Below are 18,043 nucleotides of genomic sequence, written 5' to 3' on the forward strand. Positions count from 1 at the left end.
AAAACTGTTATAAAATACATTGGTGCTTTTTAGAGCTTCTGATTATATTTATATTTTGATAAATTATTTATTAAAATATTGTGATCGTTTTATAACTATTAAAAGCCTTAATATAATAATATATAATTTAATAATATATAATTATTAAAAGCCTTAATATTATATTTGTTGTTTTTATTTCTTTATTTTCTTCGTTTTAAAAATCGAACAGGATTTAGTAAGAGTAAAATTGGGTTGGTTCGAACTTCGGATATCATTCGGACAAAAGCTGGCAAATTACAATAAAACCACCATTAAAAACCTTGTAATGGAAAGGCAATCCTAGTTTTTTATATAATGAAACTAGGATTTATAATATTTATAGAGCATGTTTGTTGTGTGATAATTATATAACGTCCTTCAGACCCATTTCGGCCACGGCGGCAAATCTCAAGAGAGATAAGCCAACTGCGCCGGGCATAATATAGTGCATAAGTGCGCAAACACAGGTGCACTCTCTATTCCCTAAGACTCATAATCCGATGGGACGGCGATCCGACACGACCGGACAGAGTTCAGGCGCAGAACAAACGGCTTTATGTGCCCGACGTGGGATTTGAACCTAGAAACGGTATCTTGAAATAGGTAGCTGATTTCTGTATTTTTTTTAGAAGTCATTTATACTATCGTATAAATCGTATAGAAAATAGGATTGTTTTTAAAAAGGTATAGCAACCAGTATTTAATTTAAAAAAATTGCTATCACCTGACTTTTCAATAACAATTGAATATTTTAATTAACATTGAAAAATGGCTGTACCATATAAAAAAAAATACTCTGTGCCGAATTCGAGTACATTATCTCTTAATAATAGTTGCCCAATTACCTTGGAGATGTTATTTGCGATAAATTAACGAATACTATTTATACGTAGGTACTTAAAATGGTTAAACTCAAATTAACAATTTTAATATCAAATAACGACATTGAATGAACTAAAACAAACAATGAATTAATTAGTAAAAAATAAATATATAAAGAAAATGGCTTGATACTTCTAACAGTACTTATGCGAGGATGCGAGGCACATGATTGCTATCGATACCTGGTTTATTCCGATTTTAGTTACTGTGTGTATTTCACTGCACAAACGCAAAAATATCGAGCCAAGCTGATTTACTTATACCATATTACCCTACAATTCTAGACACTACGAACTTATTACTTTTTATTTGTCAAATTATAATATAAGTAATTTTGATTTTAACAAATTTTTAAAATAAACACTACTTTTGTATCAAATCGCAAATTACGATACAGATATCCGAATTTCGGAACAAAATTATCTATGAGACGTCATGTGTTTCGTTTGACTTTTAGCGATTATTTATTGTGAATGTGAAATTGGAATTATTGTTATCATTTTGCCACAGCAATGAATATTTACCATGACTGTTTACAACTATACGTAAGAATTTGAATATAATTATTACATTAAACAACTTTTTTAAACATAAATAGTGACCCTGTTATGGAAAGACCAAATAATAACTTCAGCGACATGAGTCGAAGAGCCGGAGAAATATTTAGACGCATAAATAGGCTAACAGACGGCCCTTTGACGAGGAAAAAGCTAGTAATATTAATCTTAGTGCTAATATTCTTATTGCTTTACATTGGACCAACTATTATGAACTCGCTCTTCAATACTGAGAGTTCCTTGACGAGCAACCAAAACCTCTGTCATCGGACCTTTTTGAACCCTTTCCAAGATGCTCTTAGTGATTACGATGCCTATTTAAGGCTGGAATCAACAGCAACATTGTCGTCATTAAGTCACAATTATGTGCCTTATGTAGGAAATGGTATGTTAGGACTTGCACTGGAACATGATTCTCATTTAAACATCAAATTTGGAAGAACATTGTCATTACCAGTCTATTATCATCCGTTGTATATAGTAGATGATTTAGATATGAAAGAATCAACTCTAGTAGATTATAAAAAAGGTGTTGTGCATAGATTTCAGTGCAGCAGTACTGGCTTGCATGTGTCTTACCAATATTATGCACATAGGACTATTCCATCATTATTCGTTCAAGAAATCTTAATAAACAATCCTCTGAATGCACCTAAAAGCCTACACTTAACTATACCTAGATTGTCAGATTGGTCGACATCTGTTAAGCAAACTATAAAACTACATCAAGGTGTTGATGCAAAGGAATATGAAGTAGTGACAGGTATGATAACACTACCAGAAAGTGAAAATGTCATTGCAGTGTCTGTTGTTTGTAGAAAATTAAATAATATTGTACAAGTTGAAGCAAGGGATGGCTTAGATCTTTTAATTCTTACTACAATACAATATAGTAAGCCTATTAAAAGATCCGATTATGCAAAGCAAAAAGATATTGTTGAAAAGAAAGCAATTTCAGAAATGGAAAATGTCATTGCACTAACGGGCGATAGAACTGCTGTAAGGCGGTTAAGAGAAAACCACACTAGAGTTTGGCAAGGTTTATGGTATACTGGCTTTTATATATCTGATTCAAAAGCTGCTGGCGTTGTTAACGGAGACCGCATTAATGCAACTATATATGCTATCCTATCACAAGTAAGGAGCTATGAACACGAAGATCATATAAAGTTGGACAAAAAAACAGAAATCCTTCGAACTCTTACATATTCTGAAGGATGTTATGAAGGATATTCTACACTAGATGCATTTAACTTATGGAAACCATTGAACAGTCTCACAAACTTAAATACAGTCGCAAGTATATGGCTCTTAACGTTGGAGAAGCAAGGCTGTCATAATCTATTGAAAGCTGGTGCAAGTGGAGTGAATCAAGCTATGGTTCTCAGTTTCGGTAGCTTAAGATTTAGTAACCAACATCTAGAATACAACATTCACCCCTCGAAATTGCATAGAGACTTTCTATTCCGTAGAATAAATTATGGGAATATGACTCATGTTAATATAAGTGTGATATTACAGGAAGACAATAAAGCAGCTATATTTGTTGCTTTGGATCGCTCTGACAAAACATATTACGCTTGTGATGCCGGTTGCTTGGATTCACCGGTACAACTAGGGCCTTATAGAAAGTATTTCCCAGTGAAATTAACCGAACCTTTAACTGCTATATTGTATATAACAGCTGACAAACAACACATGGAAGATTTGAGACATGCAATTCATGTACATGAAGTTGTTGAGGCTCCAGCTCATGAGCATCACGTAATTGCATTACATAGGCATGGACACTCCCTCGGTGGCCTCAACCCCTTATTCTGGGTGTCCATAATAGTGTTAATAGTGATGTTCCATTTATTCCTCTGTAGGATAATTATGAATGAATTCTGCGATAGTGGCACAAGTATTAGTTACAAGAGATTGTATAATAAAGCTTAAATTGATTATAAGATTTATTTAAACATGAATATTGTTCATCGGTTTTTGCCAGCTTCAGTATTCAGTGTTTATAAGGGATATGGAAATAATGAGCTAAGACAGCTGGCATGTTTTAACCAAGTTAATAAATTAAAATATTCAAAGCTGATTATTTTATGGTTGGGAGCTGCTTATGCTGATTAAAGTTTATAATAAAAATGTAGCGAACCTGACTAATACAGCAAAACTTTGTTACAGCATGCTGTTAGTTGGGTTAAGAGATAGGATGCTACAAATTTTTTTTGCTTCTGCAACACTGCCATGTAGTGCATAATATTTGTTTAAGCATTCAAAGCAGTTATAGATACTGGAAACATAAATGCTTAAAAAAAATGAAATCCATTCAATGATTGAAATGAATCACATTTTTGATCAATAGTCATTTGTAATTAAATACATTTATAAAATTCATTAAACATCTATCATTACTACTATGGTATTTCATTATATATGTAAATATTGTTAAAATGTTGTTTGTTTCTTGATCTCTAAAATAAATAGACTTTTTTATAACAAAAATAGATTAATAAAATTTGCGCAAATCTCTTTGTCTAACTCTAAATAGGTACAGTGTTTGTTATTGAAATCTTATTTTGAACCAATGTTTTTGTAAAGTTTAATTGAATATTCAAGTAAAATATTGATTATAAATATTTATTTAATGATAGTTATTTTATAAATTGTACATATTTGTATGCTAAATGGATATAGTTATATTGTTATAAGATTGTGGCGTATATTTTTAAATAAAATGGCAATTGTATGTTGAATTTATATATCGTTTCATTTCTGTATATCGGATGGCAGCGCTAAGTAGAATTTCAGGGCAACTATGACTAATTCCTTGATAAAGTTATGTAATGGCGGATATCTTTGTTACAGGCGAAACTCGTATCAACATATTATCACAAGCTATACCATGTAAAGGCGAACGAACTTAAAGCAATTGTTTTGTTTTTATATGAACGATTTTTTATGCAATTTTATTTACTAGTATTATGGTAGATGCGGTCGGCGCGTGTTCGATACTGTTTATAAATAAAAGAAACCAAATATCGGCAGCCATTTATTATATCCCTCCATAATAGGAACACATTTCAATCTTTATTATTTCACTAAACGGTCAACTTAGGTGTTCGTATTCTTTTCCTTTCCTTTTAAAGCGATCCCGTAGCGCTCCTCGTTAAGACGGTAAGGGTACCTGGTTTTTTAGAGGATATTCCGATGTTTGGGGCGCACTCGGCGCCTTGGACACCGGCGAGCCCCACATAGCCCCCCACTGTTCCCGTGGGGATACGCGTTACCCGTTTTTCCAGTGTTATAAAAAAAGGTGTTCGTATTCTGAGAAACTAAAAGACTGAAATTTTTAACTTATTGAAAAATAAAGAACTGTGATTAGTATAGATCATATCGGCCTCAATTTCCTTGATTTGGTTTTAACTATTTATACAAAGTCAAAATTCCAATGCAAGTTTTACGTAAAATGCTCGATTGCACTTTTTTAAGTTCGTAGATTGAACTACAGTACTGACCAATTTGATTATAAAATATAAAATGCTATAGTTTAAATGGTGGTTTAATCCATAGCGGCCTGAAAGTTTAGATATTTGTATGAATTAACTATAAAAAAATCACATTCAAAGGCAAAAAAACTACTGAAAACGCTCAGAAATAGTTGTGAAATTCTCCTTAAAAAATAATTATTATTAAGAAAAAATTATACCAAAATTAACGCTACTTCATAAACAATTAAAATTTATTAATTATTAAATAAACATGTATCTCTTGCGTGACAGTGAAGGAAAACATCGTGAGTCGTCGTAGACATCTTAAATACCTACCAACAATACAGTTTAATTATAAATTATTAGTAAAAGGAATAGGTATAAAATAATAGAAAATTTTATAATTTTTGTAAAAATATATTTACAAAATATTTTCTTTATATTTATATAAGGCACGTACGTAAACATTGATTACATTACATTTATTATATTAATAAACAAGAGAGGCAAGACAGTTGTATATTATTATGAAACAATTATTAAGGATCGTATACACTTGAGTGTCAAGTGGAAAATACGAGGTAACGTAAAGCTTCAGTCACATCTACGTGGTCATACTAGATGATGACTACAAGATTTTATTATTCACGTATTGTCGGGTATGCAAGTCTTAAATATACAAAATATAGTCCAATTCAATAGAAAATAACGTCAAATAAACAGCTTAAAACTGATTTAGTGAATTATATTTCAATAGTTTCGTATAAATTATATTGAAATAGACTATACGTCAATTCGTTTTATTTTATATAATCATGTTAAAAACTAGCCTATTAATATTATAATTATTCACTTAATAGCATCTTGGCTAAAAAAAAAATTAAATCTTCAGCTAAATTTTTTGTTCACATCGACCATTGCAATAAAGCGATTGTCTTATATTTTTTATAAAATTCTGATTATTGTATATGAAAGTTACAAATATATATTTTTATTGAAAAGCTTATAAGACTGAAATCAACACTGTGACAATAAAAGGAGACATCGAATTAACGATATAAAAAAAGCTTAAAAAATAGTTTGAAATTATGAAAGGTACGTTTTAGAATGGTCCGGTACAAAATTGAACTATCTATGACGCCGTCAACACAAAACTACAGACTAGATATATATATTAAAAAAAAAAAATGGTTGTGGACCATTTTGACATTTCACATATACAAAAATTGTGCGTAACTTCCACGAAAAACAAAAAAAAAACTTATTTTTTTTAAATTAAAAATCTATTGATTCTTGATTATACTTATATCCATGTGTGATATTATTAATAAAGCTTTATTTGCCAATCGAATCGAGATGCAACAATTGATGTAATGCTATATACATTATAACTATATACTAAACAGATCTTACCTATGTATTAATGATACAGTCATTTAGGAACTGTACAATATGTACTTATTGTATTATGGTAAATGTCATAGATATTTTTTATATAATAAACTCCAACAGAATATATAACACTTCTAAAGTACTCTCTGCACGTAGTAAGCTTACTGCGCAAACCTAACCGTCTCAAAAGCTGAAGATAATCGACATTTAAACCGAACTATATTGTGGTTAAAACAAATCTATTATATAAATAATCAATTTAAAAAAAAATCCTAGTTTTTCATATGCCAATGATTATTAATGTGACAATACTTCCAACTGTCAAAAATAAATAAATCGTAAGCCTCGCAACGATTCAACTTTTTACGTTCACATGAGCTTATAAGAACTTTTTACTGAGCAAACTCGTATTTCGATTTGCACGAAATGATGCAAAATAGAGCTTGAATGCGAAAAAATATTACAAAAATTAGTTGAAACAATATTATATGTAACATTCAAACATATTGCGCATGTAGTATAATCGAAAAGCTAGTAGTCCTTTTTTAATTTAAAATAGTGAAGTTTGAAGACAAGTCGAAATATATCTGTTACGACCAAAAACTATTTTAAAAACTTTCTATTTAAAAAAAAAAAAAAAAAACTATTTTGTTTTGTTATGTAAATATGAATTGGACTAATTTTTACTATTGAACATTTAGTTCTATGTTATAAATTTCAAATTATTATGGATCACAATTTAAATGGAAAACAATATTATACTAATATTTAACCTATTACAGAATATATTATGGCGCTGTAATAAATGTTATAATAGATACCTCATTCCATTTATTAAATACTAGAAAAAGAGTTTACATTTTAAACAATTAATTAACTGTAATTATTCAGCTATTTACCTGAAGATATATCGATGTATATAAATTTTAATTTAGGAGATCATTTCAATAGGGTTTTACGACACGAACATTTTAACTTTGCCGCTCTGAAGTTGTTTGAAATTAGAATGTAAGAATAATAGTGACCTCGTGACCGGGAATTATACCTTTGCCAAGCAATAGGATGATTACAGGAAGCTGTCAGAATATTATAAAACTTCTATATTGTTTGGAACGTTTAACTTCATAACATTGAAGTTAAGACATACGTGTTATACAAGTGCAATTTTTAATTTGGCTTATTCACTGATATCTAAGATCAAATACACATTATTATTACAACAAACATTATAAATTAAGAATAGATCTATAGTCTTTTCCAATAGCAGGAGTAAAGGTTAATAAACTTTGACACGAGGTCGTTGACCTTGAATCATACGACATTGTTGGTCGAGATCTAAATAATTCTTGTTCTTGTTGTTTCGTGAAAAAATGTGTCCAAACAATCTGTGTTGTTCTTTTTGAATTCGTGAAAAATGTCCAACGAGATAGTTTACTTTGGAAGTAAAGTTTAAAAAGGGATATATAGCAGTTGAGTGAAATAGTGTTTCATTTGTTTGCAATGGAAGATACAGCAGAGCTATTAGTAAATCGCAAAGAATAAGTAGAATTAAGGTTCCACCAACCCGCATTGGAGCAGCGTGGTGGAATAAGCTCCAAACCTTCTCATCAAAAAGGGAGAGGAGGCCTTAGCCCAGCAGTGGGACATTTACAGGCTGTTACTGTAAGGTTTGTTTACGTTTACTCCGCCTGCCATCGGAACGTAGTATAAATTAAATAGGGCTGCCACGAATCGCGAAAAATAAACAATTATAATTATAAAAATAATCCTATCAACACCAATCGTTGTTATACTTACAAAAAGCCAGTAAACATATAATCATATAAGACAGATTTACATGTAATTTTACTATGATTTTTGATACATTTCAGTATTATCATATTTAGTTTTTTTTTAATTAATAAGGCACTGTTAATTGTATATATAATAATACTTTGTACTCCATGTTCAGTTAACGTATCATTACGGAGGTAAGTAACAATACTTACAATGCTTGGAATTATGTGAAACGATCAAAGTTGACTCGACCTGCAAGGAGGTTATAGTATAAGAATATTTAAGGGCTTATTTATTTTTTATTTAATATTTATAGAGAAAGTTATGGATGGAAATTACAAAAAAAAAAAAACTAAGGCTTTTGCATTATCCGATGTGGCTCGGTAATTTTAACCTATAATCTTCAGTTTAGATCCAAGTATTTGACGAGCCGGTTGGCGTGATTGGTAGATTAGCCGAAGGTTGTGGGTTCAATTCTCACCCAGGACAGACATTTGTGTGCATGAACATGTCTGTTTTTCCTGAGTCTGGGTGTAATTATCTATATAAGAATGTATTTACAAAATAAAATTAGTATATGTAGTATATCAGTTGTCTGGTTTCCATAGTACAAGCTCTGCTTAGTTTGGGATCAGATGGCCGTGTCTGAAAAATGTCGCAGGATATTATTATATTATTATGTATGTAATGCATCAAATAGACCATTTCAGCTTCAGGCGGCGTGCTGTACGGGGCCGGCTTACCTACGCCTACAGCTCCTCGTAGAAGGCGACGCGGGTGCGCGTGGAGCCCTGCTTGAGGCGGCGCAGCGTGCTGTACTTGTCGTCACCGGCGCGCGCCTGCGCCTCGTGCAGGCGGTCCAGCGTGGCGCCGTTCTGCTCCACGCGCAGCACTGAGAACTCGCAGCGCAGCTCGTCCAGCTGCTGCTGCAGGTGCTTCGACTTAGCCAGGTACTCCACTCTGGAAACACATTAACAAAACTTTGTCAATAAGATGTTAAAATATCAAATATTACAACTACAATCAATTACCCTTCGGTTTATATCCTGAACGTACCGGGCATGAAAATAACAATAAAGTCACTCCTACACTGACGAACGTATCATCGAAGAAACATTCGTAGATTAGGTGTACGATTTCTGTTCCATCAATTGACAACACATCAAAATTTATAAGTGCTGAAATAAAAAAATACCATTCCTTTATTTTCCTATTTTGAGCTTGGATAAGTATTTGTATTTTTTTTATTATTAGGAGAAAAAAAATTAAATCTCAAAAATGGATGACGTCACATTAGCGGTTGAATGAGGTAGTGTTCTTTGCCCAATTTGCATTAGAAATAATTACAAAACATAAAAGAAATTGTCAATTTCACATGTACAAATTGACAATGTCACTTATATATTTTTATTGTAAACAAAAATACAATGTCTTTAATTATTTAAAGAATACAAATCAAGATGAATTCATGTAATGAGTACACGGCATTGAAGGATTTCAAATATTGTTAATTCTAGTAATTAACAAAAACACTTACCATCAGGTGGAGTAGAGTCATTTGCCATCCCGGGGCATATATAAAAAAAAAAAATGATCGAAAACCTCTCACCTCTCTTTCTCGATCTCCAGAGACAGTCGGTGCACGTGCGGGTCGTCGTCAGACACCAGTTGGTAGGAGTTGATTTCGTCGCTCGTGGAACCGTTCTGCAGCAATTCGCCGCCCAGCTCGGCTGGCAGTGAACAGGTGGACGGGAACATCGATGACGGCACCGTACTAGATGTCTGCTAAAAGTAAAGTAGAGTAAAGTAACAGTATGTGAATGTCCCACTGCTGAGTTAACGCCTCCTCGCTTTAAGAAGATGTCTTATAAAGAAAATTTATAATTACGGAGTTGATTAAAATAACATATTGTAATACAGACATGAATTAAATAATGTTTTCTGAGAAATAGAAAAAAAAAAATGGTTTAATTTTTTTTCATTCCATTTTAAAGACGTTTGATCTATGTTTTACATATTTTTGTAAAACAAAAACTTAAGTTTTAAAGCTACGACAATTATACCAAAATATGGCATCACGCGAAATTATTATATTTTATGTTTAGGCGTTTGTAGAGTTTTGTTAACGTAAAGATATTAAATTTCGATTAAAATAAATATTTCGATGATAACTGATAAATATATAACGAATTGTTTTTTTTTTCGGCTTACAGGTGGTGGTAGCGATCCGGTCGAGGTCCTGCTTAGGAAATTGAGGAGTTTCTCCTTCGCTTGTTTCTCCGCGACCTTCGCCGCTAGCAGTTCCGCCTTGAGCCTCTCCGCTTCCGCCGCTCGCTTCTCCGACTCCTCGACCAGTCGCGCCGTCAGGAACTCAGCTTCACGAGTTTTTCGTTCTAAGTGAACCTGACATTATAAAAATACATGAGATACTGATTATTTCTACGTTACAACACTATTAAATAAAATTGAAGTTTTTTTTTTTAAATTGAGGTTACATTTGTTAATCGCCTCCAAAAGTTATCTCCTTCGAATAGATGCGATAAGTACTCTTGATCTTGTGGCGGGGCCAAGGGTTTGCGGTGATAATTGTTTGGGTTTGTGATGATTGTTGAGAGATGCAAATAAATAATAAATTAATAATAAATAATGTTATCATAATTTTATTTTGTATTAATTAGTATATTTTTAGTAATTTTTTTGTAACGTAAACTTTGCATGAATTTAATGAATTATTTAATTTTAATTTGTACCTATATCAATTTCAAACTATTTGTGTTATTAATTTTAATTTTATTAAGTGCATGTTTATTTTTTTATGATCTTTAATTTGTATCAATTTGGACTTATTTTTTTTTTTTTTTTAATCTTTCTACTCATGTTGCTATAATTATGTGTTAATGTATTTTTAAAACAAATATTGTAATTGTTGTGGCTACTTTAAAAAGCTTCACATGTTAGCTATTTTCACTAAATTGTTTTACATTTGTCATTAAAACATGTAGTAGCTACTAGTGGTCCTTAAATAAATAAATAAATAAATAAATAAATAAATAAATAAATAAATAAATAAGACTGTGCTGCCCGTTTGGGTAGGTAGTAGGTACCATACCACTTATCGTTTTTCTTCCGCTAAACATTTTATGATTGTGCTCCGGACGTCCATCCTTCAAGGATGAATACTGTCACAAGGGTAATTACATATAAATAGTTAAGAAGCATGGTGTTGTTTTTTTATATATTCGCTAGCGTCAACGTTAATTGCGAGATGTATGGAATGAAAACAGCGCCATCTAGTAACAATAATTGGAATTCCATATAAATCGCATTTAACTTCAACACCATCGAGTACTTAAAAAAAACTCGCACACATAAAGCAGTGCAATTAGCATTACGGTAATGTTCAGTCCCGCGGCCAGGTGTACCTTCTCCTCCTCGGTGCGGATGGCGGACAGGCGCAGGCGCGCGTTCTCCCGCTCGGCGTCGGCCGCCTTCTGCGCCAGCAGCGACGCCTCCTCCTCCGCCACGCGACCCTTCTCCGCCAGCAGCTCCGCCGTCTCCTCGGAGCGCCGCTGCGGCACAACAACCAATTTCACGTTATTTAGATACAAAGAACACATGGTCGTATGTAATGATTTATATTATTTAGGATAATGCATAGATAACGTCATTTTTATCCATTATTTGATTTTGACTTTGCCCTTCTCGTGTAGGCTTCGGCAAGGTAGGAGTGCAGTGTTTTTATGTTAGCTAGTGTAACCAACAATTATCTTTCTCCAATCCCACAATACTATCACCCATCCCTTGGTCAAAACTAAGGGAGGTCTTGACCAAGGGATGGGTGATCTCCCAAGAAGAAGTGTTTTTAAGAGTGAAAGACCAGATTTCGAGGTTACCCCTATACATCTATTCATCGTAATACAGTGCACTTATTCACTACTCTTCCTAGCAGAAAAAGAACTAATCCATATTTTTATATCGTCTCGTACTCGGCGGTGGAGAAAGACATCTCGACCAAACCTGCAAGTATCGGATGATAATCTGACACATAGAGACACTTAAGATAAAATGGTCTATTTCAATCTGCTGAAATCACAAAAAGAGTTAGATGACACATACCAAAGCCTCATTGGCCAGCCTGATTTCCTCCTGGTATTGCAGCAGCCTCTGTTCCATGGCCGCTCGCTCCCTCTCCGCAGTCTCCCGGAGTTGCTTCTCTCGTGCGAGCTTGTTGCGTTCGATTTGACGTCGCTGTTTCTCCTCCTTTGCCTGCGCCTTCATCTGTTGAACTTCCATTGTATCCGGTTTCCTTCTTCTCATGTAAAGATCATGGTTGCCGATACACAGATCTAAAATCTGTAAAAAAAAAACTATTATAAAGAAAAGGGCTCTCAGTCACAAGAAAAACCAGCATTGGGAATCATGATTTTGGTGTCATCAGCCGTGATAGCCCAGAGGTTAGAAGAAGTGAATCTTAAGTGATGATTTAAAGTTCAAACTCTGGTACTCATTCTCGTGCTCGGCGGTGAAGAAAAATATTGTCACAAAACCCGGATGAAAATCTGTCACGTATGTCCACGAAACCGCATTGGTGCAGCATGGTAAAGTAAGCCATACCTTATTCTTAAAAAGTAGTGGGAAGCCTTATCCGAGCAGTGTAACATTTACAGGCTGTTGTACTTTCTTTACTTTTACCGCAACGAAACAAGTGATCAACCTTTTACATCTACATAGTCATACATAGTCTTAGTTACATATGTGTTTTTCTTCTCTTTTTATTATCTACATTATGCTTTATCTGTATCTCTGCAAGTGTGTGTTTGTAATAAAGCTATCTATTATATAACAAGTTTGAATTTGAGAGTGTGTTTGTCTATATTTAATAATATATAAAATATATTAACACAAAGCTAGAAAAGCAGATTAGCAACTTTACAAGCTGATCTTCAAAGGTCAATGATCTTTATCGATCATCTTTACCCACAGAATATGGCACTGTAACAGCTGATGGTCATCCCAACGAACAGTTGTACAAATAATTAGGAAAGTAAACAATATCATCACCACTTTTTACAGTGACAATGTATAATAATAATAATATGTTATATCCTTTAACTTAACTACACTGGCTCACTCACAAATATATCATTTTCAAAGAGAGAATCGGTGCAAAAATTGTTAAACAACATTATTTTAACTTCTTACCAATTTGTTCATACCCTTTGGTGAGAAAAATATAAAATTATTGACGCTCTTGTCCACGAATTTGATCACGAATTTCTTATCATCGAACGATATGTGTTTTATCTCGGACCAGGGAAAAGTCGTCTTCGGTGTCAATTTATTGTCTTTCTCGTAAATGTTCAGACCTAAAGCTGTGACACCTAGATACAGGTCTGTTTCCTTTTTGTTCTGGAAAAATTATATACAACTATTAAAAGAAAATATTTAATAATACTTTGAAAAGCAGCCATTTATGTCCGTCTACAATTCTGTAGTGGGTGGTATTGTTCTGTGTGAACCTACTATTTGCAATGTGGACTCCGAGTTAGTAACAAACTCGAAGGAAATCTTTTTAAAAGATCCAATAAAAAAGATAGAAGAAAAAAAAAGAATTTTTCTAAGGAATTCAAGTGTCATGCTGGAGTCGGGAATCAGTATTAAATTCTCGTTCCTCAGAATGCTCATTAAGTTTTTGGTCCTACGCCTGATCGCCTTACGGATCACGAAAGTGAACGAACGAAAGTGAAGAATATAGTCCACTTGTATTTATGAAGGTAATACTCTATAATATGGTCGGATAAGTTGGTTCTGGTCTCTTTTGTGAATGACCATCATCCTCTTTCATCAATATTAAGTATATAATGTGAATATCTTACATTTATAGCAAAATAATTAACCCCGTACATGTCCAGATCCTGTGCTATCTTCAAATACTCCATCTCGGCTTCGTCACGTGACATGCCCTTGTGGTCCGCGTACCTTTTCGAGAACAAATAAAGAATGTTAAAGTGTCATTAACTCAGATGTACAAGTTTCAGACCCATCATGATTTGACCTTATCGTTCCCCCCCCCCCTTTAAGATAGGTTTACTTGATCGGAAAATCAAAATAATAGTACCAAAAATTAAAAATTAATATTCTAAGCTTTTAACTATATAACAAGTAGAACACCCCAACAAAAAGACCACAAAATTGATGAATTGAATTTATTTTAAAATATTCTCTATACCATATCTTAATCCTCTCCTCCCACATCTCTGGCGTCATTTGGTACTGGTCTATCACCCTTTGCGGGAGAAGGTCTTCGCTGGCCAGCATGCCGGGCTTGGAAGCGCTTTCGTCATAATCACCATACTGAAACGACAAATTGAAAAATTATTCCTATCATACATCAATTTATCTCTTTTTTTATGTGATATTTGTCTAGGCCCATAAGCTAGACATTAATCTGGTGCAAAAGTGCATTTCACAATTGGACTGTGTTGTGCAAAAATGTTCCTACCCACAGAATATAATAAAAAAAGTAAATCATTTTAATATTGACAGTAACTGATACATAATTTTATGAAATATCTTTCAAATAATATGCAATTTTGCAGTTATTGAAACAATTTCAATATTTGCTTTGATACAAATTAATCATAGATCATTGGCCAAATGAAAATGTGTAAGAGATAAGGTATTTTCCAATTCTCAATCATTACAAACCTTAGCCTGCACTGCATAGCTTGCAAGAAGTACAGACGCTTCCGGAGGGCAGTATATGTCCATACTGAGTATAGCCTGCTTCACTTGTAGAAAGAGGAGATGCTGTGTGACCTCTTGAATAAGCTCCTCTGCCACATCTTCAGGATATAGTTTGCAGAGGAGCATAAATGGAGTGCCCGGCATTTGAGAGACACATTGATCTTGTACTACAAATAAATTCAATTAGATTAGTATTTTGTGTGATATAATAAAAAACAAACAATCAAGGTATCGCTGTAGTTTCTAATTATTATTATAATAAAGTGATGCTTTGAAACATTTCACTTTTTTAACATTTTAGAATCAAAGCACATTGTTTTTCAGTCTACAAGTTTTTCTTAATATTTGTTAAAGAATATGGTACAAGTTGTGTAAGCTAACCCCTTTTATCCAACTTCAGCCAGCTTATAAAGTGCTTCGTATCCTCGAACTGTAATCCGAAGAACCATGTTTCCCTTAATCCTATGGTTCTGCATACCAAATCAAATAAATCTCTACCAGTTGCTCGCCACTGAAACATGAAATTATATTTTTTATTATTATAACTTATTGTACAACTTTTGTTTCCAAGCAATTGTATGGTATAGAAGGTGGACATCATGCCATCTGAGCATTTTCCATGGTTTATATATTAAATATATTTAAAAAGTTCTTATCATTCTCACATAAGTTTTTTATTTATAATATCATTCTATTTTTTTATTATTATTATTATTTGAATAAGTAAGTTAGGCAAATATATACATAGCGTAATATGTTAAGGTAATTAAAAGTATATAATTATAAGTTTATGTTAAAACAATATTTAGTAATAAAAAAGGCCCATTTAATAATCACTTATCCAATCCAACTTACTGACTATCAATAAACAAACAACTTACATAATTTTTGCTGGAAAAAACAAAAAGATAGGCAACTTCAAATCCCTGACAATTAACGGGGAATTCATAAAATCAATACACAAAAATATCTCGGCTTAGTTCTGGATAATCAGCTTACGTGGAAATATCATATTGACAAAACACATAAAAAACTTCTCTCAACAAACGGTGCTGTGCGAGATATAATACGATGCCTTCCGAAAAGTGTACGTTATACTGTTTATAATTCGTTAGCTAAACCACATTTGGACTATCTAATTGATGTTTGGGGTTCGGCAGCCAAAACCAATCTACAAAAATTACACCAAACACAAAATAAACTCATAAAGACTGTATTGAAATATAACTACATAACACCTACTATAACAATTTATAAGGATACAAAACTAATGAACCTAACTCAAATCTATAGATATAGCCCCTGCATTTATATTAGAAAAATCCTTACAAAAGATATACACTCAAATTACTTTCACGAAAAAATAAAAATTCATAAGCGAATGATTAGAAATGCTAATAACGTATGTTTAGGCCCATCAAGGACAAACTACGGCATGAAAAGTATTTTGTTTGAAGGAGCACCGCACCTACAATAATTTGCCGAAGGATATCAAAGATATAAAATCGCTACATAATTTTAAAAAAATATCTTAAAAGCCACATTTTAAAGGATTCTTCTTAAAATTCAATTTAATATTATATAAAATTAATCTAAATAAATAAAGTTTAAAGTTCACTGGTGGTAGGGCTTTGTGCAAGCTCGTCTGGGTAGGTACCACCCACTCATCAGATATTCTACCGCAAAACAGCAATACTTGATATTGTTGTGTTCCGGTTTGAAGGGTGAGTGAGCCAGTGTAATTACAGGCACAAGGGACATAAAATCTTAGTTCCCAAGGTTGGTGGCGCATTGGCTATAAGCGATGGTTGACATTTCTTAGAATGCCAATGTCTAAGGGCGTTTGGTGACCACTTACCATCAGGTGGCCCATATGCTCGTCCACCTTCCTATTCTATAAAAAAAAAAAAAAAAAGTTGTAACTAATATAATACCTAATAACACTACACTACTCCTAACTTAAAATAACATTACTTATGGATATATCTTATTTAAAATAACTACTAAAACTACTACTCAACTACGTATGTATACTAAGATAATAATAATGTACCAGAGAATACTGTTAATGTACACTTATTGTAATCAATTATACATTTTACATATGACAATAATCATGTAATATTAAATTAGTTGATTTATATATGTATATTTATAAGCATTATCGTAAATAAATACACACAATATATATTGTGCATTGCCTGTATATATAATGAACAATCGCACACCAAAATTTAAAAATATAAAATTTAAAAACATCAGATGAGTCTAATGTGTCACCTCCCTTGTCATTACTTTGTATACACACTATATTTATTCATTTTTTATGTTTTCTTTTTACTAGACTACCCTACTTCACGTCACAAACTACTCGTACTTGCTTGCACTGTACCGATATTTTTATTATATTATTAGGTTATTGTAACATTCATTGTTTTACTGTGTACGCCTATTCGATTTAACAAAAAATTATTCTTATTGTTCTGTAATTTTCTCTGAAAGTGATTTGAATGTAAATCTTTTGAGAAAATAAATGTCTTTAACCGTTATTACTAAACTAGATTATTATTTAAATTTCAGTTATATATATTATATACTACATACTTTATAATACAGCTAAACTTAACGTGAAATTTAAGTATTAAATCGACCCCGGGGTCAAAGGATGACTCACAACGGGTTCATTGTGTTAACATTCCTGCAACCGAAGCTGTAAACAAAATTTTAAATAAGCGTAAATGTTATACATTATATTACCTCAAGGTTGAACTCCAACTCCGCGTCCAAAGTACAAACTTTCACTGGGAACGACTTGGCAGCTTTCTTCCTCCTAAAGGGCGGCATTTTCCCGTATCATTTCTTTACTAAACGAAAACTACGATCCTATCTATAGGTTAGGTTCCTATTAACATACTTTAATTAACTTGCAAGCTAAGGTTTACGTAATGTACACTCGATCGAAGAATGCGCGTAATTTCACATCGCATACTATTTCCAGCGGTTATTATTTACAAACAAGAGGAACGTCAATGAAACAAGAATGCGAGGTGAATAAAAAAAAAAATATTCTGAAAAACTAACGCAGCCGTTCCGTTTCACTTTACATTCAATTGTGTTTATTTTTATTTTCTTGACAGATATTACGCATATATCACTTCTGATTGAAAATAGAAAAAAATAAGAAAC

General features: G+C 32.7%; 2 protein-coding genes across 3 annotated transcripts; one reads left to right on the forward strand and one right to left on the reverse strand.

The window, feature by feature from the left end:
- The first annotated feature begins 1,361 nt into the window (after nucleotides 1-1,361).
- On the forward strand, nucleotides 1,362-4,201 carry LOC126775431 (uncharacterized protein KIAA2013 homolog). Its single transcript, XM_050497370.1, has one exon. The coding sequence runs from the start codon at nucleotides 1,512-1,514 to the stop codon at nucleotides 3,396-3,398; it is 1,887 nt and encodes a 628-aa protein (XP_050353327.1). The 5' UTR covers nucleotides 1,362-1,511; the 3' UTR covers nucleotides 3,399-4,201.
- A 1,143-nt stretch (nucleotides 4,202-5,344) lies between these two features.
- LOC126775432 (merlin) lies at nucleotides 5,345-17,950 on the reverse strand. Of its 2 annotated transcripts, none has more exons than XM_050497373.1 (12): nucleotides 17,615-17,950; nucleotides 15,239-15,368; nucleotides 14,819-15,024; nucleotides 14,340-14,464; nucleotides 13,987-14,089; nucleotides 13,313-13,519; nucleotides 12,227-12,463; nucleotides 11,533-11,679; nucleotides 10,322-10,513; nucleotides 9,720-9,892; nucleotides 8,854-9,070; nucleotides 5,345-8,362 (listed from the first exon to the last, which is right to left on the reverse strand). In XM_050497373.1, the coding sequence occupies exons 1-11, from the start codon at nucleotides 17,699-17,701 to the stop codon at nucleotides 8,860-8,862; spliced, it is 1,818 nt and encodes a 605-aa protein (XP_050353330.1). In that variant the 5' UTR covers nucleotides 17,702-17,950; the 3' UTR covers nucleotides 5,345-8,362; nucleotides 8,854-8,859. The 2 variants fall into 2 exon arrangements, with proteins under 2 accessions (XP_050353330.1, XP_050353328.1); XM_050497371.1 differs by having other exon boundaries at nucleotides 9,720-9,895.
- Between the last annotated feature and the right edge of the window lie 93 nt (nucleotides 17,951-18,043).

The sequence above is a fragment of the Nymphalis io genome, chromosome 18 (genome assembly GCF_905147045.1).
Source record: "Nymphalis io chromosome 18, ilAglIoxx1.1, whole genome shotgun sequence".
In the NCBI taxonomy this organism is placed as follows: Eukaryota; Metazoa; Arthropoda; class Insecta; order Lepidoptera; family Nymphalidae; genus Nymphalis; species Nymphalis io.